The 24,317-nt window shown below is 40.2% G+C and overlaps 1 protein-coding gene and 1 long non-coding RNA gene across 4 annotated transcripts in view; one reads left to right on the top strand and one right to left on the bottom strand.

Moving 5' to 3' along the window:
• The window catches only part of MGAT4A (alpha-1,3-mannosyl-glycoprotein 4-beta-N-acetylglucosaminyltransferase A), an 84,942-nt gene extending 61,632 nt beyond the window's left edge, over positions 1 to 23,310 (bottom strand). Inside the window, exons 1-2 of one of the 3 annotated variants that reach the window (XM_029998654.2) lie at positions 23,151 to 23,304; positions 18,685 to 18,995 (exon numbers count right to left, since the gene is read on the bottom strand). In XM_029998654.2, coding sequence (XP_029854514.1) covers positions 18,685 to 18,778 — 94 coding nt within the window. In that variant the 5' untranslated portion in view covers positions 18,779 to 18,995; positions 23,151 to 23,304. Of the gene's footprint in view, positions 1 to 18,684; positions 18,996 to 22,258; positions 22,385 to 23,150 lie in introns of those variants that run through there. The other 2 variants (XM_029998655.2, XM_029998656.2) reach the window with 2 other exon arrangements.
• LOC121232549 lies at positions 22,471 to 23,964 on the top strand. Its single transcript, XR_005931174.1, has 2 exons — positions 22,471 to 22,641; positions 23,698 to 23,964. It is a non-coding gene; the product is annotated as an uncharacterized LOC121232549 (long non-coding RNA).
• The last annotated feature ends 353 nt before the right edge of the window (positions 23,965 to 24,317 follow it).

The raw sequence follows: 24,317 nt of genomic DNA, 5'->3' as shown, positions 1-24,317 counted from the left end.
AGTATTGCATGAAGACCCTTACAAACCTCAAGAACGTTTCATACTCATTTAGTATTGCCATTCTCCCTCACGGAAAGCCTTTTACTGTCTGCTAAAAGAAGCACCAACTACAACACAAAAAGCAGTATGAAAGCTTTGCAAGCTGTTATTTATCTTATCAATTAAGCAGGTTCACATACATGTTAAACCACAGGTCATTTCCACAACTGGAAATGGAACATACTGAACTAAGGTGACTGTATTTAAGGGCGAGGGGGGGCGGGGCGGAGAAGTAAGCTATAATTTACTCAAGAGCTCTATGGCGGTATGGCTGGTTGTCTCCAAAGGCGGATGCATCAGACAACAAGATCAGAAAAAGGTTTATGACCTTCCCATACCAACAGCAGGCAGTTGCATCTTCCTTCAAACCGCAGATCAGCTAAATACCCAAAGTGACAGATCTGCCACACAGAGAAAAAGGTAACCAGCCACAGACTTGACACTCATAAAGGACAGCAAGACAACTACAGAGGGCTTAGCTTTACCACACTGTAGGCCTGATTTATATTTCCTGCTCTTACCCAACTGAACTGTTGAAACCTCTCACCCGCTTTGTTCATTAAATAGGAATAGGAAGAATTGACTGCTGTCTGACACACAGACAAAAGGCTTTGGTTGGCAACAAAGCATTGCACACAAATATTCAATTAGTAAAATGGGTAAGAGCGGGAACAGATACCTGATGCGGCAGGACCTCTCCTCTATCCAAAAGGGAGATATTTAAATAATTATTCAAACAAACAGCGTCTCACTGGCAATAGTACTAAATTCACTAATGTAACAGTTAAGTTTATGGCCCACCCTCGTAACAACCCTTTCAGTTTTCGTCTTCCAACCCCAGGGGTCCCTCCCCTTAGACCCTCACTCAAAACCAACAAAGCCTGCACCTTCTGGAAAAAAACCAAACCAAAACAAAGAACAACAACAACAAAAAAAAGGCTTCAGCTGAAGCAAATTGTGCTACAAGTTAAAGGTTCCACAGCAAATGTCTCATTTTTTCTGTATATTCTGTTGAAGAGTTATTAAACTGCCATTAAATAAATGTTTGAATCTGTGAGAATACAGTGTAGTAAGTGCTAATTCTGGTACTTTTGTGATTAGTTATTCCACAACTCATTTACTCCCACTATAAAAACCCCACAGTAGTTACCGTCCTGCCACAGGTTAGAGACAGTAACAAGCTTCCTGTATTAATTTGATACACTTGCATCAAGGTTGTTGATCAATTTACAGGTTGATACAACATAGAGCTCTTAAACGGACAGACAGCTTCCACACTGAGTTTTTTATAGAATCAGTGGGTGCAGCAAGAGCAGGTTACTCTTCAATGAATTAGGGCTTTGTCAACATGCCAGCCAATTCAATCTGGCACAGCTTTTACAAGAATGTTTCTTTGTTTCAGCTACGTAAGGTAAAAAATTAAGTTCTGCACTTCCCCTAAAATCTCTTCAGATGCTTTATGTGACCCATGAAATTGTGCTATCAAGTACACCAGTATCCAGTAAGTCATGACAACACCTGCACTGACCTGCACTTCACTCTCACAAAGATGTACACAACATGTATTTTTTAGACCATGCTTGATCCGTAATACCCGAGTACCTTACAAGCTATCACATTTGCAATATCACCTGATCAAATAGTCATCTTTGTCCCTCACAAACAGATATCCTTTTAAATTAAAATCCTGCTATGCTAATATGTGGCAGACTAAATTATTTCCAATGTCAGTCAAAAAAAAGACTGAATTCTTCTAGTAAATCAAAAGAAATTCTTGCTACACTAGCACTTAAGTAATTTTCAACTTCATCTTAAAACTGACACTTTTTTTTGACAAAGGCTAGATTTCCTATTTTGTGTGGGTTTTGCAAAATGTAACTGTAAATACGGTTACCCAATATTGTGATACAAAATCCTGCTGTCACTGCACTGTACAATCATCCAGCATCCACATAAAGATGCACAGACAAGAAATATATAGTGGCCTTCACTGAGGAAATACAAACATTGCTTCCACTGCCCTCTGGAAGTGACTCCAGAGCTCAGAAGATATTCACGAGGCACAAATCAAGCACCACATTGTCAAATGTCCAACTGAGGAATGGTGAGCAGAGGAATTGTGAAACCAATCAATCACACAGGCATGACCAAAAAGCTGTCCACACAAGAGAGATATTAAAGATGTTCCAGAGTCCACCTGTGACATTTAGGCTTATAAAAACAGCAAAATATTGTAACGAGCTGAGGTAATTATCAAATGTCAAAACCTGTACACAGGCACAAATCACATTTATAACCAGCAATGTCAAACAGTGAAGAATAAAGAAGGTGTTAACAAAATTTGCCCCCCCAAAATTAAATCTTAAATGTGCTTACAAATCAGACTCTGATTTTGCCTCCAAACTGCCTCAAAGCTGATACAAGGTGTCCTTGAAATGTTACAATACATTACCATGGATGACTACTCCCCATGAGCTAATTAGCTTCCTTGCTCTTAAGTGAAATTAAAACCTTTTATAAGCAACTTATGATGAGTTATAAAATCTGAAGCAGAAAAGTAATCAACTATGCAAATACAGAATAAAGCAGTATACTGTAAATGCTAACAACCGACATGCTATAAATAAAAGCTCTTAAGAAAACTGCTCAAGGTCAAATTTTATCAGTCCTCTTTGAACACTTGATCCTGTGGGCCTTTTTACTTACAAAGTTTGTAGCTATGCCTGTTCATAAAGCTATTTTATTATTTTGAAGGGATAAGAGAATATGTGATTGTTTTATAAGTATATTATTCTGTAAAATTAAAGACAGTAAGGTAGATGATTTACATACAAAAAATACATCCTACTAATCATGACAAAACATTTTCTGCTTCATGAAAGAAACAAACAAACAAAAAAAGGTCTTGTATCAAGATTTAAGAAAACAAGTGGGCAAGTCATTCTTTTACCCCTAATCTTGTTACTCAAATTGACAGGTCATTTCAGCAATCTGGTATTCCAATCCACCAAAACAATCTGGTAGAATTACTGTTTATTGCCCTTGTTTTCCACATAGAAATGTACTTATTAGGACTAAAAGTATTTTTAAAAAATGTTTATTCAAGTAGCTTTCACTGTGAAGAACAGCTTATTTTTGAGTGGAGGTTCGTTCTGCAGGTTTTCCTAACTTATTTTTAAAAAATAACTCAAAAATTATAATTACTTAATTTTTCATTGCAACTTGTTCACATTTTGCACTTCAAGGATCTGTATAAACAAATAATGTTTTTTGTTCTATCCAATTCCAATACACTAGCACAAGTCTGAAGTGTTTGCTTTGAAACTTTCAGGGCCTGATGCAATCTCAGTCCAGATAGTTTTGTTTAAACATTCCTTTGCCGCAGGAGCTGAAGTTGTTTTCACTAAAATTTTTAAAGCAATCTGAATATGATCCTTTGTAACATCAACTGGTAAAACCTTCCTATTTTGAAATGTAAATTTCAGAATCAATTTAGTTGTAAACATTCTTTCAAAAAAGTAAAATCCCCTGCTTTCTCAGAGACTCCACATATACAAACAAAGCAGAAAAATGGGAGTACAAAACAGATCAGACTCCGAGAACCTGCTTCCCCTGCCATTTTTTTTATCTTTAATATAAATACACTAAAAATCCTGCAGCTTACCAATCAAAATGGAAGCACATAATAGTACAACAGGCAGGTTTGGTTTTTTGGTTTTTTGTTTGTTTTCTAAAAAGCTACAGAATAAAAAATTTTCCTACAGGAGAAACTATCCTAAGCAATCAGAAAGCCAAAGAAGCCAAACTAGAATTGTGACAACTGATGAATGATTTACTTAAGGGGTATTTTATTAGCTGGATAGAGCAGCCAGGAACAGTTTTAAATGTCTCCAGATGCAATTGCTCACCTTTGCCTCTATATACAAATAGTTCAATACAGAAAGGTCACAATTTAGAAAGTTTCCTATACAGTTACAAAACCCACTACGACAACACTCTCAAGTCTCCACTGACAAGGGCTGACAGAGGGTCTTAATGTTCCTTTGGACACAAGGAATAAAAAGAATAATATATCAGAAAATCCAGACACCCATGACTAAGGAGGTCAAGTCAACAGAAGCATATGGTGTTCTGTCTGTGCATTGGTTTCAGACAATAAGGATAACTAAACACATGATTTGTTTGAGAAGAGTTATTGGCAGCACTCGAGCTGAAAGTCGTCTTTTAAAATAAAGAACAGCAAGCTACAACAATAGAAAAAAATAAAGAAATCTCATATTTGCAATTTATTTGTCCTGATCCAACTGTTAACTAGCATTCATACTTCTTTGCCTAGTAAACAACAGAGCCCAGGACTCTACGGATGAATACAATCCTCAGGGCCTTTGGGGTTCCAGCTATTTGGTTTTTATTTTATTTTCAGTGCTAAGAAGCACTGTCAACTCTGCTGACATTTCTTCTTTAAAGGGAAAGTGATACAAAAAGGTCACTGAAATCATATGCTAAATCAGTTCTACAATAAGCAATCAGCATTTAACACATCTCTAGCCCTGAATAGAAACACTAAGGAATAAATAAAGCTTCATAGATTCTATTCCCAAAGAGCAAAGCTCTACAAGGAAAATTATTGCAAATTCTGTTGTAGACATACATAGCACAAAGAGTTCAGTTTAAGAGATAAATAAAAGAGCTCAGCGGACTATGCAAACTATTGAATTCATGTAATTTGGACATTAACTCTTTCCAGTGTCAGAAGAAATTACCTTCAAACAACCTTCACGAAAACCCTCCACTTTGATACTTCTTACTTGTCTTGCACAAGACTCAAAGTGTACAACAGTGTAAAACAAACTAGGAAATGGTCAACAATAACATCACAGTATTACCTCAAAAACAGGAACACGATTTCCAGTGACAGCTTTTACAAAGATCTTCACATCACGATTACTTTTTCAAACTAACTGTCAATTAAAAAGCCACACTACAACTCTGACTAAAATCTTATGCAGAAGATCTACTGCTGAAGCAAGCACAAAGCTCCAGTTCAGGCAAGCATTACAATCATAGCACTGAAACACACTTTACTTTGAAGATACAGGATAGTTCAATATCTAGCCTGCATTCTTGGCAACACTGAAGGACTAAAGCACATTAGCTGAAAGAAAGCATTCCCATTGCATTTTTTTAACATACTAAAATAAACCAATCCATTCTACATTTCTGCAGAAATTCGTGTATTAAGCATACATGTTGCATCCATTTATTGTTTGCTTCCATCATTTAGTTTATATGTGTGTATATATACACACTTTATTGATACCAATAAACAAGAATATCTTCTTAAAACTACGCAATAGCTAATCACACTCATGTCTAACAAGACATATGAAAGATGCCATAATCACTTATGCTCATCCTAGCAAAGTGTGGCTCTATAATGTAACGATCAGCATCTCTGTGTCGTATCATAATTTCAACACTAAAAATAATACCAAAATCTAACCCTGGTAAAATACAATTCTTTCACATCTGTTAAAAAAGAACAAGAGACAACCCCTTCACCTGAAATACTCACAGATTTGCTGACAGCGTAAACAAATGTAATTACCCTTTAGGTAATTTGACTCCTTACAGTCAGTTTGACTACAAGTCATCTGTGACATCTCATGTTTCTCCTCAGACCTCAATCAAACAATATTTTCAGCTACTTCCTACAAACAAGCACATATAACTATCTTAAGATATCAAATCAAAATATTCATGCTATCTAGTCTCAAATTCATGGAGGGGGTTTTTTATATTTTTTTTTTTAAATGAAAAATATTTCTCCGCATACCACCTTTTCGCGAGCTACTGCACTTCTAATTCCATTTACTAAAATAGTGTTCTCTGCTGTAACAGAATTCATGGAAGTAGGGTCTTTGATTCTTGTTGTTATTGACTTAAGTTAAAACTGGAAAAGGGATCTGGAAGAGAAAACAAGTTTCCATAAGAGCTCACAGTAAAAACATTTTTGTTCAAAATGTTTATTATCCAAACCAGGGTGCACAAACAGTAAACCAACTTTCCAAATCAATTTGGCAATCATTCAAGCTTCCTCTAATCCTGTCACTCATATCTTGCAAATACCCAGTCATTAACTGAATCTGCATTCTATGCTTTTTTTTTTAATCTTTTACATATCTGATGCTTCCACATCAACTTCCTGCTTTAACAGCTACAGTTATAGCTATATTTTAAAATTAAAGAGATAAAGTTTTAGTCAAAGGTTACAAACATTATTCCTTGTATTCGTGATGTACTACACACAAGAAAATTCAAAAAACTAACTGATCTGAAATCAACTTACTTTCTTCCCTTCTCCAGCTCTTGTTACACCAGTAAACTGTGTTGCTAACATAACACAAGGTTAGCTATACAGCTGGAACCAAAGCCTGCCAGTGCCTCCCATAGTGCCTAGTGTTGAGGGACCTCCTGATTCAAAGGACGAAATAAAAAATTCTTGGGTTAAAAATTGAGAATAAGGTGCAAGTTTAGTCCTTTTCATTCTGGAAACAGCCGAATTTCTTAAATAATAAGTATAATTCAGAGAATATTTATGAAAGACTTAAATTCTAATTAGGAGCAGCATTATAATACACACAGATAGGTCTGCATTTGAAAAAAACCACAGATTCAGGTATGGTTTAGAGATGACCATCATGCTAATCAACATGCAATTGGGAGCACTGGTGTATCTCAAGCCTGTAATTATGGCATTACGCCAATTCAAAATTCAACTCTAGTTGGGCACCTGAAACTAGTTTAATCTCAACTCTTAACATGGTCTCTATGTATCATATTTGTTTTGTCATCATTTCACAGGCAACTTTCATTTGAGTAAAAAGAAAATGAGTAAAAGTTTAAAAAAATCAAGGTGGGGGGAAGGGATGAACCCACATGTTTATGTCATATGCAAATGCTAAAACAAATAATATACTTTAACAGATCAGAATTTCCATCATGGCAAACAAAACTATAAACAGGAAAAGAATGATATAGAAGAAGCAACAAACATGTATTCACAAGGTTAGAGAAGGCACTACTTGGTTTCTAGACAGACTTGACTAAGGCCATTGGAATGTGTCACGTGGTACGAGCAGCTGAAATTTTAAAATTTTTTGGTGAGAAGTACAGAGTCTCCAAAATACTCAGTGCAGGAAATTAATATTTTGGTTTAACTTTCCCAAATCACTGTGTTAATTACATATTTTTAATTATTCTCCCATTATACTACTTTTCATCAATATTATTGAACATTAGTTTGTGATGCTACAACACCACAGGGAATGTGGTTCCATTTGTATTTCAAATGGGTTAAGGTTTCTGAGTAGAATAATAACTTCCATATTGATCCTTTCTGTAACAAGGAAGCAAAGAGTTTGTGGAAGAACTAGCAGAGTGTAGGAACTATTCCCACAGAAGAAGAGCTCCAAGAAGCATCATGTGACTATAAACCACATCTTAATAAAAATGAATTTAAATAAAGTATATTTTGATTTTCCCTTACAGGAAAGACTTTGGTGATTTGTTCAAAAAACTTTTTGCATTACAAAAATTGTATGTAAAATTCCATTTTCACTTTTGAAAGATGCAAATCAATACAGCCATAGGACAGAAGTTTCTATTAACTGTCCCATTACTTTTACGCCATTATTGCAGCATAGAAATCAATCTGCTGTAAAGCTTTTTTTGAGAATGAAGGGTAGATTCAACTGCATCAGCCACCAACTCTACAGTTTCACTTAAATGCCACAAATGGCAACACCACCTTTAGCATAACAATAAGCCTCCTACGTTTAATTTCCATTTGAAAAATGCATCTATAACATCTCAATAAACAACCTCACAAAGTAGCCGCGAATGCCTTTTTCTATGGCGCATTTAAAGACGACAGTAAACATGTACAAACAGTTAAGTAAGATGCATCACAAGACCAGATACAGATAAAAGCAAACAGCTTAAGCCCAGATTCTTGCCAGACCCAGAAGGCTATTCTCCACTAATTCAAAAGAGGACCAAGTACAAAAATACACCTGCAAACACGAGTCACAAGCAGTTTGTCCTACACTTTGAAGAAGGATTAAACCAGCAGTATCACGAACAACCAAAAACTAATATATACAATTTACATGTAAATGTCTGCTTGAGTTTTAAATAAAACAGCTCTCTCACCTGGCACTCTGGTTAATTTTGTGTGCCTAGTGAGAGCCAAGACTGTGCAGTGGGGAGGGAACACCCAAACCCGAACGTAGATACTGCATCCACACAAGTTTCACAGATCTGTTTTCCTACAGCTCTCTCCACCCCTTCTCACTTACAGGAACTTCTATCCCAGTGGCCCCAGCTCTTCCCCAAGACTCCCGTCCACACCCCAGGACCCTCTATTTCTCTGCCACTGTACCCCCAGCCAGCACAACCAGTGTACAGCCCTTGGCACACAACTCCTCATGTTGTCGCCCATGTATGTCTTCCCACAGACAGACTTCTTCCACACATTTACAGCATCTGCCTTTAACCACTAGCAAAAGACAGCAGTGCTGCAGCAGACAGAGCTCTGCACCCATTGCGTGGTCAGCAGGAACATAAGCAGTGGGTGCTCAGCTAGCAAAGCCCAACACTGCGGCTGAGCTCCAGCCCTTCCCTCCATCCATGGGGCCAAGCAGAGGCTCTGTCCTGGTCCTAACACCCTGTTTCCTCCAAAGTTACAGGAATACAGTGTTACTGACAACACCAAATTTGAACCAAGTGAGGAGGACAGACTAAAAAGTATTACAAAGGAGTGAGAGAGAGAAAAAGAAGATACAGCAGCATATCTTAAGGCAAAAGAAGCTGCAGTGACAGTTCAACTTTTTTCAAAAGTTAACAACAGCCATCCTACATTCATTATCTGAGTCATTAGTTTATCGTTATGACTGCACCAGAGAACAACTCAAAGCCATTGGTACTGAATATACAAACATACAGTGAATGTCCTAGCATCGATTTTTTTCCTACATGAGGACAAATTCTCAACTTCACCCAATTCAAATCTTTGATCACTGTAATCTACGCATAGCTAAAATACCACAAAACCCAATGCAACTCATCTCCAGATCCCCAAAATGGAAATGAATGAAAAAAGTCTTCCATTCAGTTACAGCTCATTCCAAGTTAAAAACTTTATCAAACTAAGTTAAATACAGTTAGGTTTAAAGCAATGTATTACAAATACAGGGCAAAGCATTAGTCTCTTTTTCAGTGTCTCTGTGTAATATAAAATTGCACATTTATTGTATACAGCTGCCTTCTCAGTAAAGCAGTGTGGAGGAGGAGAACAAGGGAAAATGAGCCCTGACCTAAAAAGGTCATCTCTACCTATGAATGCATGTGTCCCATTTACATCAGTAGAGAAAACAGTTATTCTACCACCACGTGTCTACACACAGGAGTTTCAGAAAGGTCTCCCCTATTTCTGTCTAGAACCTCCCTGATCAACAGATAAATTTGTGCAAAGCAAAAATTTTTAACCCTGACACTTCCACGCAAACAAACTCTACAACACATGCACCTCTATACATCCTCCAGGATGTGACTCACAGCACATATGCCAACCAACCAGGCAGTAAACTGAGTGGCTGACCCCTCTCAGACATCCCAAAAGCACATGGACTATTGTGCAACTGCTCAGCAACTACTTAACATAAATATGCACTTACATAAAACTTCCCAAAGCTGTCACTTACCATGCACACTTAAACAATCTGTGTACACAGTTGGGATTTCTGGTCATGTGGTAACCTGATCAGCAACAGGATGCCTGTGCCGCAGCATCCACCCATCTGGGGCTAACAGGCTCAGCATCTGAAGGATTTCTGCCCAGACAAGATTTCCATGAAGAAAAAGAAGTCATGTCCAGGAAAACCCGTGTGTATGTATCCCAAACCTTCTCCAACAAGCACCATATTATATGCTTACACACTGTTGAACATTCAGGGCTCGGATTTTGAAAGTTAAGATGCTGTATATTCTTAGATAGATTAACTCAGCTACAGACCGATGTGGCAAGGAAACAGAGCACACAGGAAAGTAGAACCATGACACAGAAAAAAAAAAAGCAACCATTCGGTTGTGACAACCTGAAAGCTTCTGAAAACTTTACCATGATTTGTTTCTACCACAGAATTGTCAGTAACTCTGTGTGTTTCTGTACACGGAAATCAACACACTCCTGCTTTAAACTATTCCTTTCCCTCCCCTCAGAAACCAATGAAACATACACATACAAGCCACGAACTACAGCAAGAAAAGCTAGCTTCCTGAATTAAAATAAGATTAGTAATGGTAGATCCACAGCCAAGTGTTTAACATTTTAGTATTAGAAGAAAATTCATCCATCAAAAGATAACTGTTCAGAAGAGTGCTATGACCTCACAATTAACAATGCTATTCCAAGAGCTAAAACTTTTAGAAATTCTTATTAGCTTTGGCACAAATTTCAAGCATTGCAAAAGTTTGATTATTATTTCCACACGTGCTAGTGGGTTGAGGTTGCTGATGCTCCTTGTTTCTTTGTGCCTTGACAACTGTGTTGAACAAGCTCTGTTTCTGAGAACATATTCTTTCTAACTTGTCCTCCTTGCAAACAGCTCAGGATCAAAACTTCACCATGCTCCCACATCACTGCAAATTAACAACAAACTTATAAGTCAAATGTGATCCCACCACATTTGTTTTATTCAAATCTCTCTCCAACAGCACCTCTACAGTTTGCCTCTAAGGGCTGTGCAACTGAGCATGAGGGCTGTTTATTTACACAGCTACTTTACCAGTAATTTGTAATGGAAAAAAGATTTAGTTCAGCCCATCTCTGAACTGTCTGAGGAAACTTACATGTTCACAGCATTGATATGTAGGACCACCACGTATCTGCAGGCTACAATAGCAACGTTTATGCTTGATAAGCATAGGAAACTTTTAAATTCTTTTGAGCATAAGATAGTAAAATTATATACTGCCACAAGCAAAAATAGTGTTTCTGTTGTTTACTGTTAGATAGATTGGTGGCACGTCTGTGGAAAGCATCCACAGGAACAGACAGAAAGCTGCGTGAAAGCCAAGGAGACAACCAGAAAAGCAGCTGGAAGCACAGCTCTAAAATACTGTAGAGTAATTGCTTTTTACGCAGAGACTGGCTGGAATAAAGCCTTGCACTGTGAGCAAGGAAACCACTTTCTATTCACTTTCTGCCATGTTCAGGAAAACAAAACATAGTGCATTATAAACAAAACTAAATTATAGACTTACCAGTGTCTCATCCTAAAAAGAAACAACTTACAGAATTCTAATCCTAAAGATTGTATCAATAATGGAAAAAGCTTTTTTGTTATCCAGGCAGCACTTAAAGTCGTGATTACACAGCAGGAATAAGGTTACTGAATAAGATACTACCTAAACTGTGGGAGTGAGGGTAAAAAAAAAAAAAAAAAATTAAAAAAACCCCACACTTGAAAATAAAAACAAGTCATTTTTTGAGATTTTTCATGGTTCCTAGCTACAGAAAGGGCTGTGGACATTAACAATAAACAGTTAAGTGACTCTGCTAAAATCCAAGCAAACGTTTTATGTATTTTAAGGGATCAAATTTTATGATAATAAAGGGCAACTTTCACACATCTCATGCAAACATCAATATTATTTAGTAATGAAATGCACTGGCATGTTGCTCTTGGCACAAGAAGAGATAAACTTGGCAAAGGTCAAGAATACCTAGGAAAACTTAGGTTAGAAGGGACTTCTAGGGCTCATCTTGTCCAAGCCTCTGCTCAAAACTGATTTCAGCAAGACAGCTAGTTTGAAGTTAGATGATTCCTGCTAGCTGTAGGTCTTCCTTATCTAAGACTTATTTTGGGAGTGTCATATTGACTTTAAAAACCACTATAACTCACTCTTTTTGTGCTAGCCCAAATCTCTATTGGTACCAAACACAGTATTGGTGCCTTCTACTTGTCATCGCTGGTTTAACTTGTTCTTGAAAATACCTACATGGAAATTCTTCACCCCTCCCAACGATCTACTCCAGTATGTAACTATACTTGTCATTACAAAAACTTTTTCCACTACCTAAGCTTGCTCTCCCTTTCAATTTCAGTCCCATATATCCTGTTATTCACTATGGCCACAAACAATAGATTATGGGGTGTTGGTGTTTTTTGTTTTTTTTTTTTTTTGCAAGAACTTTTAAAAATATTTGAAAATTATCTTCCTGTCCCTCCTCTCACACCTTTCCTTTAAGCTAAGGAATGTCAGGACACTGACCCATCCCTTACAGTGTAGATTTGCTAGATCTTTGATCACTTGCTGTGCCTTTGACTCCATCTAATGAATCTGCTTTCTTTGCAGTGCACCATCCAGAAGTGGACACAGTGCCCAGCAGAGCAGGAAGATGACTTCCTATGTCTTGCTGTAGTAGACTTCATACTTCTTTACTTTCTTAACACCTCTTTTCTGTTCAATTTCTTTTGTTTTCTGCAATAACATGATGACTCACGCTTAGCATGTGATTTACAGTAAACTGCCATTCCTAACTAAAACCTTAACACTGAATTTCTTCCCCATTCTTTATGTATACATTTGATTTTCTTCTGCTTTACTGCACCCTGTGTTTTGTCTGGGGCACTTTCACCTACCTTCAACCCTCCATTCACAACCCTTCCTGACTAGGTCTCCAATTTGCATAAGTTATTTTAAACTTCAGTCTCTCTGCCTACCTTCATTGCTCTTCCCAGCATGGTGCTGTTTGAAATTTAGTAAGAAATCTCTCCGTCTCATCACCCAGATTCACTAAGTAAAATATCAACCACCACCAAAACAAGGACAGATCATTGTGAAGCCCCTCTTGCTTACTGTTAAAAACGTGACCGTGTACCTATTGTAACTACTCTAGGAAGACAGTTAGTAGCAAGAAGATAAATACATGCTGGTTTACAATCCATTGCAAAGGTTTCTTAGTAGACACATTCGTAGATACATCTCTTACAGTAGAGCTGTCAGCGTATGAGCAGCTGGGTCAGCTACAACTTTCTTTCCTGCATTGGCTAAATTACTCACATGATAGTGTCTGCATGGGAGCAGCAACCACTGTTTTGGAAGAGTCATGCAAGCATAGAAGACTTAGGCTGAAGTATTAAGGGAAGCCACGCTGAATGAATGTATTGCCTTTCCCCACAGTCAAGAGCACTACAAGGTATTGGCTGAGTCTGGTCACATTAAACTCTCTGGTAGCAACCAAGTTTTAGAATCCCATAAACTGTCAAGCTAGCCTAGCTAGCAGGTTACAGAAAAAGCAAGGGGACAAGTCAGTGTTGCAAAAGCCCCATTGGTTGTGATCCTTTCCACGGCAGCTCACCAAAATCACTGGTGTCAGAGAAGTTCTGCTGCAACAGGCACAAGACAGACACAAAGATATTGCAGATCTAAACACTGCCCACCTGAACAGCTGGGATATATACCTCTTGTGCTCGGTTCACCTGGGACAGCATGTTCACTACCTGTACAGAACTCTCGTAACCATTCCAAACCTACATTCCTGATTGGCTTTAATGAAATTCAACTCCTGTTTTTAATATCAATAAGCTATATGCCAATTTGGCAGTTTCAGAAACCAAGCTTGAGGCGTATTTTAAAGACCAGAGTAACATTCAGGCACTGGTGTTAAAAAGGAAACTCCTACTTCCTTTAATTTCAGCTCCTAGCAGATCGGCAACAGAATTTCCAAAGGAAACCAACACTTCCCTTCTATTTAACAGAAAAGAAAAAAAGACCTCTCTTCTCCAATCAAACTGGCATAAATTGTTATATGCACTTTCTACTTCAGCATCCCATCCTGTCCATTCCCTTCCCCTGCCTCCACTCTTCCCAGTTTGTAGTCCATTTAACTTTTTTGGTTGGTCAGTCTTAATTCACATCAGTGGGAAATCAGCACATAACTGAAAATCAGAACATGCAGCCAAAAGACTGTAATCATCATTTATTCAAATAACAGCTCCTCTTAGGATCAAAGCATAAACTAAGGTGGGTTATAGTTGCAAAATATTAACATGTGTCTCAGACTTCTGATCTATTTTTAAAGAGAATATTTGCATAACCACTGCCAAGGAAAAAAATAAAATATATATCCTGTCCTCCTTGCCCTGTTTCCTCCACAGTTCTGTAGGACTATTCTCCCTTCGGGAATTAATATTCCTGGTTCTTACTCCAAAATTTTCAATCATTGGATGAGGCTTTTTGTTTTAGTCTCAGTTAGGTTTTCTTACGCTTGTTGTTAAGTTTAGATATTTTTCAGCACTTATGATTATTGTGGCTGAGAAACAGTGCAGTAATTCTAATTTTATGAAAACAGCCAGAGGAGAAAGAAGACAACAGTTTTATTATACAGCCCAGGCTATTTTCTCTCCAAATGAGAGAAAACATCATGCTTAAAACAGTAGCTCCAACCACCATTACTGAAGTATGAGTGAATATTCAGCAAACTAGGAAGCTAGTTAAATATCTCAAAAGTAAAAGTCCTCTTGGAGGTCTTCCCGTGTGAATTTAAATCAGTGTACCAAAATAAGCCATCCTCATACAGTGAGGAGGTCCTACAGTTACAACATCACCCTTGGATGAACTGAAAAACAGAAGCTTTTTCAACTAATTCTTCATCATTAAAGAATATGTTTTAAATGGGAAAAAGATGATACACACTACTTCAGATTGCTCCGAAAACTACATAGTTTAGACAATCCTGAAGGGTTAAGTTGCATCAGATTTTCACAATACAGATTCCGTACATGGCTTCTAGAAGTGACACTGCCAACTACTGTCTTTCACCAAGAACAAAGCATGCATACTTTAAACGAAAAACTGTTCTGCTTTTTTTTTTAATCAAAGGCAGGAGGATCAGAGTAGGACTTTAACATGGGAAGCAACTGATGAGGTTACTGAATGCTTTGCTGAGGAATTTCATCCTACCACACCTGCCCTAATTCAGTAAAGTTATTCACCTTCCTTCCAAATTTCCATGCTGGTGACAGGCATCAGGAAGTTTGCTGACCCAAGAAGAGGAGGTTCTTGAGCATTATGGAGCCTAATGCTCTTCCTGGAACATTATGTACTCAGACCACTAGTCACATTAAAGATGAAAGCATCAAGACTACACTCCCTACATAGCACACAACAGCTTTTATGTAATTTTTGTGACTGGTGTAATAGGTACGCAGTACTGTTTTGTACTGGTTAGATCTTAAGAGCAGTGTCTTTAGTATAAAAAAACCACTGCATTTCTGTAGCTCACAAATGAATTGGTGAACACCTGTGACCCTGAGCAGGTCAGTAGTACCAGAAAGCATGATTCAGTCAAAAGAGATGGTATTAAGCATAAAGTTATCACTTACATAAGAGCTCACTCTTAGGAGGAATTAAAGGACAGCTTACACTGAACTGACTAACTGTGAAGTGACTGCAGATATTTTAAAAGTGGTCCTTCTGTGCATCAAAGTAATCAGCATTTTGGTAAGATTTGATTTCCAACATCTACTTCATTTGTGCTAACCATGGCACATTTTTAACTGCTAGAAAGCAGTCTTACAACTCTTGTTCATGAATCCTACAGGAGAGGTCTTTCCCAGGTGTATTCAGGGCTTGTACTGCTTCCTTACAACTCCAGTGCTTCTGGACATTGCGTGGGGTCCAGAAAGCAACAAAGATCTTGGCCTAATTTTGAAGACTCTCTCCAATGACCAAAGCTAGTTTACATAATCAGACTACTGGGTAAGCTAAAGCCATGCTGTTTCCAGTGATGGCACTTCAGACAGAGCATTTCCTTCAGCTTCTTACAACTTTTCAGCATATCCTTAAAGTTTGTAAAGCACTGTTCTGCAGAGACAGATTTTTGCACTGTAAACTAGTACCAAAGCCTGTATCGCTTTCAAGTGTCTAAATCCTATCCTGCACAGACTGGGACTAGGTACATTTACTAGAAGACGACAGGATCTACAAAAATATCACATCATCCCAGTCTTACTTCTATTCTACAAATGATTCTGCATTTTAAGTGACAATTATCCCAGTTTTTAGTTTCTCAATTAAAATTAATCACTTGAAGACTGGATTTGGGTTGTTAGAAACAAGGCACTAGGCTTCTGCTTTTAAAAAGCAAAATTTGTTTAAGTTGTCACTGAGAAGCTAGTAATTTGGGGGTTTGCTTTTTCTTTTAAAAAAAATTGAAATAGTATTTTCTTTCCAAGTGTAGATTTACTTTGCTGTCCAAATACTGACAAATACCTACAGGAATCTAGTGCATCCCATACAAATGTAACAGATAACAAAGATGATGACCAAAGTATGGGACACCCCATAGCCTTTCAGTGAATGTGTACAGCAAGCGCTGTATTTGCTTGTAATTGAGCCACTCAAAAATTTGTAATGAAAACCTTATCAATGAATTAAGATACCATCCTGCAAGGCTTACTAAATAAACATAAAGTGATATCAAGCTGGAAAAAAAAATTCTTAATAAATATGTATCATCAGTTTCTGAACCTTTCCCATTGGTGCAGAAATGTCTCTGATTGAAAACATGGTACTAAATGAACTCAAATCTGTTTTGGTTTTAGACAACCTGTGCAAATTATAAAATGCTAAACATAAGTAAAATAAAAATTAAAAACCAATATTCTATGTACAAATTTCTCTTGAAGCAACACCTTAAGAGCAAGTTATCTAGACTATAGTTTCATAACTTTGATTTATGATTAATTAACACATTACTGATGTCTTGTGACACTGATTTTTATTTAACAAATTACCATCTTAATGCTCAACAGCAAGACCTGGAAGAAGATAAATGCAGAACTTTTATACCAACATTAAGAAAGTATTGATTCTAAGCATTCAGATGGAAAAAAAAAAAAACAGTATGAAAAAATAGAGCAGTCTGACCAACAAAAGCTTAAATTGTCACCAAGTGCTAGTACTTTCCAAATAGCAGATTTTTGTAATTTCTTTTAATGGAGACTTTTGTGTTATACTTTGACAAAAGAGACCACGACTTGTAAATCATATGTCAAGTAAGAAAGGAAAAAAGCATGAGAAAGAATTTCATAGATATATATCTTTGCTGAAGTGAAAGCAAAATACTTGTGAGGTTCTTCAGCAAGAAATCAGTAACATAAAATGTAACTACAGAATGTGGCATTAGTCAAAATGAAGAAAACACTACTTACAGTGCTATTCAGATATCCTTTTCTTGTCAGTCTTTGGCACATCTATGCTTTTGTTGTCCAATTAAAAGATCTATACATTACCACAACCTTGAGAACCTGACATTTTTCCTGCTGCTTACATTCAGAAGGCTAGCCTACCGACCAACTGCTACAGCAGAGATCACACCACAAAGCATCTGTTTCTCCTACAAGCGCCCAATGGGGGGCAAAAAGAAAATAATTTCAATATGCCACAGAACTCATCTGCTTCTTTTATACTTAAAAAAGGGTTACAAGTTGGCTGTGCTACAATGGACAGTATTCCTGGAAAACCTCAGGTTCCTCTTACTGGGCCTGAGGCACAACTGAAGATAATATTGTCCACAGAACAGTCAGAACAAACCACGTAGCAATCTCACTTGAGAGAATATGTGTTTTAAAATTACTTGATCTTTGAAGGACAGTCTACTATTTTTCAAGAGATCAGATGTTTATAAAGGAAAAAAAAAAAAAAAAAAACCAACCTTTATTCTTCTAGAGACCATTGCTGAACAAGTTTATTTGCTTTACTGAAGGACAAAACCAAAACATCTTACTTGCAGTAAACAGTTCTGACCCTCAGAAAAACTGAATTTTCCAAGGTTCACACAGAGTGCAATAAGATCAACAAAGATAAATAAAAACGTAAAAGTCTATTACACACAATGGTTACTTGATTATTTCATGAGATTGCTCTGTTGTTATAATAGATCCATTTCCCAATACCTGGTCAATTTGCTCAGATTACTTTATTTCTTATATCATAGTCTGACAGGAAATATTTTACATTTCATTCAAAGACAGCAATACAAGTCTTTCAACAATGTTGATTGGCAGTTTGCCACTGCCATCACTGAATCATCAGGGAAGACAGAAAGCAGCACCAAAAATAACATTCTCCAGCCGGGTCCATTGGCCATATGTTACATGGGGGAAAAAAAAAAAAAAAAAAAAAAAAAAAAAAAAAAAAAAAAAAAAAAAAACAACCAGAGAACATATGTTTTTCCAACAACCATAAAGCAGGAAAAAAACCCCAAAACACAACTATTCAACCTGGACCAAGCCCGTCCTCCAACAGCAGTATTTGGTTTTTTTTCAGGTATATTTTTTTTTTCTTTAGGTACATTTTTTTTTTCTTTTTAAATCTGGATCACTCCAATTTAATTTTCCTGAATCTACTAGCAGGTGTTTATTCCTCACCAAAGCAGTACCTTCTGGAGCAGAGCTAGTCAACAAGCAATTTACAGATTGCTAACATACAGCAGCAGTGCACATGTCTGTACTATTCATTCCTCTGCCATACAGCCACATGAAGGTCAATTTGGTTTTGGAGCCTTTTACTTACCTTTCCCATTTTGCCACGCAGTATACCAGGACAAACTGAGGAAAGTAGTGATGAAAACTAACACAGTGGCCACAGTTCCATTTCGGAGCCTCATCTCATTTCAGCATCACACTTGTTTATGTTCTATTAGCGATGAGGACCTATCTGTTGGGCTTGCTGCAATGAAGTCAGCTGAAGTCCACCAGCAGCAGCTGGCCAACAGCGACACGAGATGTAGCTCTCACATATCAGAGGTATCATAAATCAATCCATTCCAAACTGTTGTAAGCTTATAGTTCTCATAAATTAAACTTCTCTTTATTCTTCTAGTCCTGTTTAAAGGAAACAAAATTTTAACAGATTATGCTAAAAATGTTTAGAAGAGTCCCCCAGGTACCAAAGTACAGCAAGGAAATACTACTATATGCTCATTATTGTGGCTTACATGCATCCCCCTCACACTGCCTCAGCCTTGGCTCAAGGAATAGAAATTGTTAAATTAATTTGTCCTTTTTCTGTTAAGACTGCTTGTATCTGGAGGAGCTGTATTTCACATGAATTTGGTCGTTAAAGGACAAATATACGTACACATCACCAACATCATAGTCTTATCATAAACTCAAGGCAAGATCACATGTCACTCTGGCAGGTGATGAACTGATACAGGAGATGTTTTCAGGAAGCCAGCAATTCAAGGCCCCACTCCTAAGTGCTCACTTCGACAACACCCCTCTGAAATCAGTGAGGCCGAATGTAACTGCAGCAGCAAAACCGCCCCCAGTGAATTGAGAAACCAGAGCTTTAAACAGCATTTACAAACCTACACCACTCATCTTTCTCTGCTCAGTGCAAGAGTATTTGATCCATCCACAAGCATTTTTTTCCCCTAGCTTAGCTGCAGCTAAAGCACAGACTAGTCACACATGCAGAGACTGCCCAGTCTATACCAACTGGCAACAACCCCAAAGCCCCACAAAATGCCATGATATGACCATATCACTCCTCTATCTCCGCCACACAGGCACAAGGAAAAAGCACAGAAATTGCCTACAGTTCAGTTTTATTCCAGAGGAAGGTTCCATATCCTGGGATTAGAAAATCCTCAATCGGCCAAACGCAGCCGGCATCTAACCACAGTGTCCTAACTGAGCAGGACAAAGAGAATAGGGAAATAAGTTAACCAACTTTAAAAGATGGGGGGTAGATTTGTTTTTAAAGTGCTAAATCATCCTTTACAGTAGTTCAAACATTAACATTTAACATTCTTTTAAGGCAGTGACAGTTTTTCCCCACTACAAACTACATCTGATGCAAGTATGTGACCCAGCAATAAATCACTTGCTCTGAATCTTCCTTGGAAGCAATCTCTGTCACTCTCTTGCCTGGGTACATTTAGAACAACAGGGAAAAAATACTTTTTATTATTATGGTACCGAGAGATTCCAGTCAAATCTGAACTACTCTTCCCAAGCTTGCATCGCAGTACACACTACCTTTAGCAAAGAGCTTGCAAAACAAGATATAACCAACAGGCATGGTTAACAAATGAACGGAAGAAAACAACGAAGCTGCAGAACTACATGTCCTTGAGTTCAAATCTTGGTCACAACATCCAGCTTACAGAAAGTGTTTACCTCCAGACTATGATTACCTCACATATAATGCTAGTAACGTGCTTTGTTCTGATGAACTTTATGCATAGATAGGTTTGTGGCTTTAAACATTAACTCAGAAATTACATAGTACCTATGAGGAAGGGAAGGGAACAAATGCAAGTACATGGGAAGCAGACAAAGTGGATGGTAAAATTCAGTAAGAAACAAAATAATGAGCGGGAATAGAGAGAACTGTGAAAGGCCTTACGATACAAGAAACCTGAATTCAACACAATGAAAGATAAAGGCAACTGACAGACCTAAAAGCTAACATGGAGGGCACGGTGTGCCAGGAAATATCACCAGCACTTTGAATAGGAGACGGACATCATAAAAGCCAGAGGGGTAGGCAATAGTAATTAGGTGAGAAGATAAAAGTCTGGGTGAACTTTAATAGCAAGGAGAGGCAAATATCTCAAAACCCCAAGGTTTTTTAAGGTCTGTCTACATGAATTTAGAAAGTTCAGGTGATTCCCCAGACTACCAGAACAAGTGACTAGGATACCAACAAGGTCAATGACACTAACAGTTTATCACAGCTAAAGTGGCTCTGAAGCAAGGATGCTTAAACTGTAATCTACCTTTACCATTATTTTAGCAGCAGTCAGATCTCTGTGGGGCAGCTCAGGTGTGCACAAAGGACTAGGCTGCGAGCTAGACAGATTATCCCAGTGGGGGCAACAGACAGCTGGTCCGACATGCAAACAAGAGAGGGCAACCACGAGAGTAAAAATATCATCTGATAATGCAAGAGAAGTGAACCGCCCCTTGCCAGAAAATGTGGACATCATTTTTACATTTGCTGTAATAAAATCAAGATGTGATCAGGGCTTCTCACTGTACTATATGAATCCACAAAAAATACAGCCTGAAAGAATTCAGAAAACAAAAAGTAACAAAAAAGAGTAGCAGCATGATTCAATTAGCTGTGAGTACACACAAAATTGTGTCAAATTAATAATTATGATGGTTTTGAGTTGGCTGGTTCTGCTTTTATCCTTCTCTTGTGGTGTTGTAACCACTCCTCTTCGCACAGGCACCAGCAGCTCAGCTACGGCTCAGCAGTACTTAGATGATTATTCAAGCATTTCACTATATCAAACTGCATACATCAAGGCCATGGATGAACCAGAAGCATTCCAGCTTTTTAAAAATGCATGTAGTTAAACCAGCAGAAACCCATGTGTAGATGCACATAGATTATTTAACCCCCCGGTGGTCACTTTAGGTTTGTTCAATAATTTACAACACAAACTAAACAAATTTAACTCAGGGGTAATCCAGTTTGAGGTGATGCTATGACAGGGTATAACTAGACAGATGAAGCCCATGAAATTTTCCAGTGTCAATATGACCTGAACCTTTCCCGCTGCAGACTGACAGGAATGACCCTGCTAGATGCTGAAGGCCATGGGTACTGATGGTACCTGGCACCTCTCAGGTGCTGAGCAGCACCCTACCGAATCAGTCTTCAATAAACCAAGAAGTTTCTGCATATATACAGACACTCCCAAAATACATACAAAGCGTATTTCCAACTGTAAACCATAAAAACTGATACACTTCAATGCCCCTGCAAAGGCTCTTTACATAGGTGCTGAAGGGTTGGAAGGTGCAGAATCAAAGCACGAAGAGTGCCAGACTTAGAGGATGAGCTCAGACCCCATCCTGCCGAGAGGTGCAAAACCACCTACCGCGGCAGCAGTGCTGCATTTAAAGGCTGTTCGTTAAGGCACGGGAGAACGGTCCACGATTAAAAGACGAACAAGAAGGAAAAGGTAGGAGGAGGTTTGCTAAACAGGCTCTTTTCCACCTTATTTTTATCGAAACGCTTCAGCAAACGCCGCGGCGCGCGGTTGGGCGCGCGGAGGGGGTGCCCGGGCGTCCGCGCCTCCTCCCCTCCCCGCGCGCCGCCACCCGCCGCCGTTAACGGCCGTTACCTCAGGCTCGCCGGCGCCCTGCCATTTCGCAGCCGACTCCCCTCAGGCCCGGGGAAGGGGGATCCGCTGCCTCCGTGGAAACCGTCCCGAGTTAGTCGGGACCTTCCCCGCTGTTTCTGCCCCGGCCGCGGCTATTTAGTCGGGGAAGCGAAAATATCAGGCGGGGAGGAGGAGATAGGCACCGGCCGCCGCCAGCTCTGCCGGGCGGCAGAGGGCGAGAGCTGACGGGAGATGGAGGGGCGGGAGAGCGCCGGTCCGGGGAGCTGCGCGGCGCCCGGTGCATCGGAGCGAGGTTGTTGAGGCGACGGAAGAGGGACAGGAAACTGCAAACTCTGCCGAACCCCCCTCGGGCTCCCGGCCCGCAGGGAGGAGAAGGAGGAAAGGTGGGAAGAGGGGTCTACCCCGGGCGCCCCAGCCGGAGAAGCGGGGGGGGGGGGGGGAAGCAGCGCCGCGCTGCCCCGGACCCCAGTGCCGCCCTCCACACGCCCCACGGGCACCCCCAGCGCAGGACGAAGGGAGGGGGTGGCAGCAAGTACTGCGAAGGAGCCGCAAGCGCTCCCTACACCACCCCCACCACGCAGGTGCATGTGAGCGCAGAAGGGTGCATGCATGCGGATGGGGGATCAGGACGGCCCCCCGCCTCCCGCCTGCCCTCCTCCCTCACGGCGACACCGCAGAGACCTGTAGACCTGGGAGGGGAAGCGCCTCCGCTGCCCACCCACTCCAGAGGGTGCGGAGAGGGGAGACGTCCGGCCCTAGCCTCCCAAAAAGCCGAGTCGGCTGTAGCTGCCGCCACCCGGCTGCCAGCTCCAAGCCGGGTCCGAAGGCGGCAGCAGGGGCCCAGGGCGCGCAAGGGGGAGCGGGACCCGCTGACCGCCGCTGCCATCCTCACCTGTGCGCTGCGCTCCGGCAGGGGGAGCCGCGGGCGGCGGGCGCGGCGGCGAGCGACTGTGTCGGCTCGCGCCGGGGCTCTCGCTCCCCTCGCCCGCCCTCCCCCCCGCCCTTCCCTCGTCAGCGACGCAACCGCCTCGCGCAACCTCCCCCCGCCCCGAGCGCCATGCAACCGCACGGCGCTCCGCCCCGCCCACCGGCGCGGAAACCCCACCCACCGGCCGGGAGCCGTCCCGGCCGGCAGCCAATGGGCGCCGTGCCGGATAGCGCTGCTCATTGGCTGGACGGCCTGTCGCTCTCTTCGGCCGCGGCTATAAATGGCCCAGTCTCTCAAAGCCTCCTTCAGTAGCTGCTGTGGGAGGTGGTGGTTGTGTGTGTTCTGGGCCCTCCTCTTTCCTCAGCGTGTCCCCTTTTCAGGGCGTGCTTTTAGGGTTTATTGTTCTGAAAGAGTCCCAAAAGGGCTTAGCTGCCCCAGCGCTTGGTTACTTGTGCCCTGTGGTCGGCTGCAGGAGATCTGTCCTGAACTCGGCTCTCCCTGGTCACTTCAGGGTCGAGCCCCGGGCCTGCTGTGCAAGGGTGCATCAGCACTCCTGAAAGAGAAGTTGAGCTGAGCAGAAGATTTTTCGAACTGCCTGTCTGTGCCAAGCGAATCACATGTGTTGGTGGCCCGTGTGATGCGCTTGTTCACCAGCAACAAGAAGTCACAGTCATGAATTTTAACACTGAGCTCATACTGTGCTAATCATTTCCTAGAGCTTGTATCAAGAACTGTTTGAATTAAAGAGCAGCTTGTTGCTCCACACCAGTTAAATGAACCCTCTGTCCTTTGTATCGTTCACAAGCGTGGCTCTGGGGAGGGCAGGGCATTCACGTTGCAATGGCATGTGTGCTGCCCGAGAGGCCATTAAACAGGTACAGCTCTGGAGGTGTGAAAATGAACTCACTTCCCTCAGGAGGGTCGTTAACTGCTGCGTCCTGCAACCAGTGAAAGAAAGTCAGTGGCGGCTTTACTCTATGGGTTTGTTATTTAGGGTTGTGATGTTTCTGTTCTGTAAGTAATCCCCTGTCTCCAGTGGTTCATTTCATGTGTTCCAGGAATTTCGTGCATGTTTGGGGGTCCGAAAGCTCCCATTAAAATCAAATAGCACCCTCAGCTTAGGGTAGGATC

Source organism: Aquila chrysaetos, chromosome 23 (genome assembly GCF_900496995.4).
Source record: "Aquila chrysaetos chrysaetos chromosome 23, bAquChr1.4, whole genome shotgun sequence".
Classification (NCBI taxonomy): Eukaryota; Metazoa; Chordata; class Aves; order Accipitriformes; family Accipitridae; genus Aquila; species Aquila chrysaetos.
This window is presented reverse-complemented; position numbering and strand designations above follow the sequence as displayed.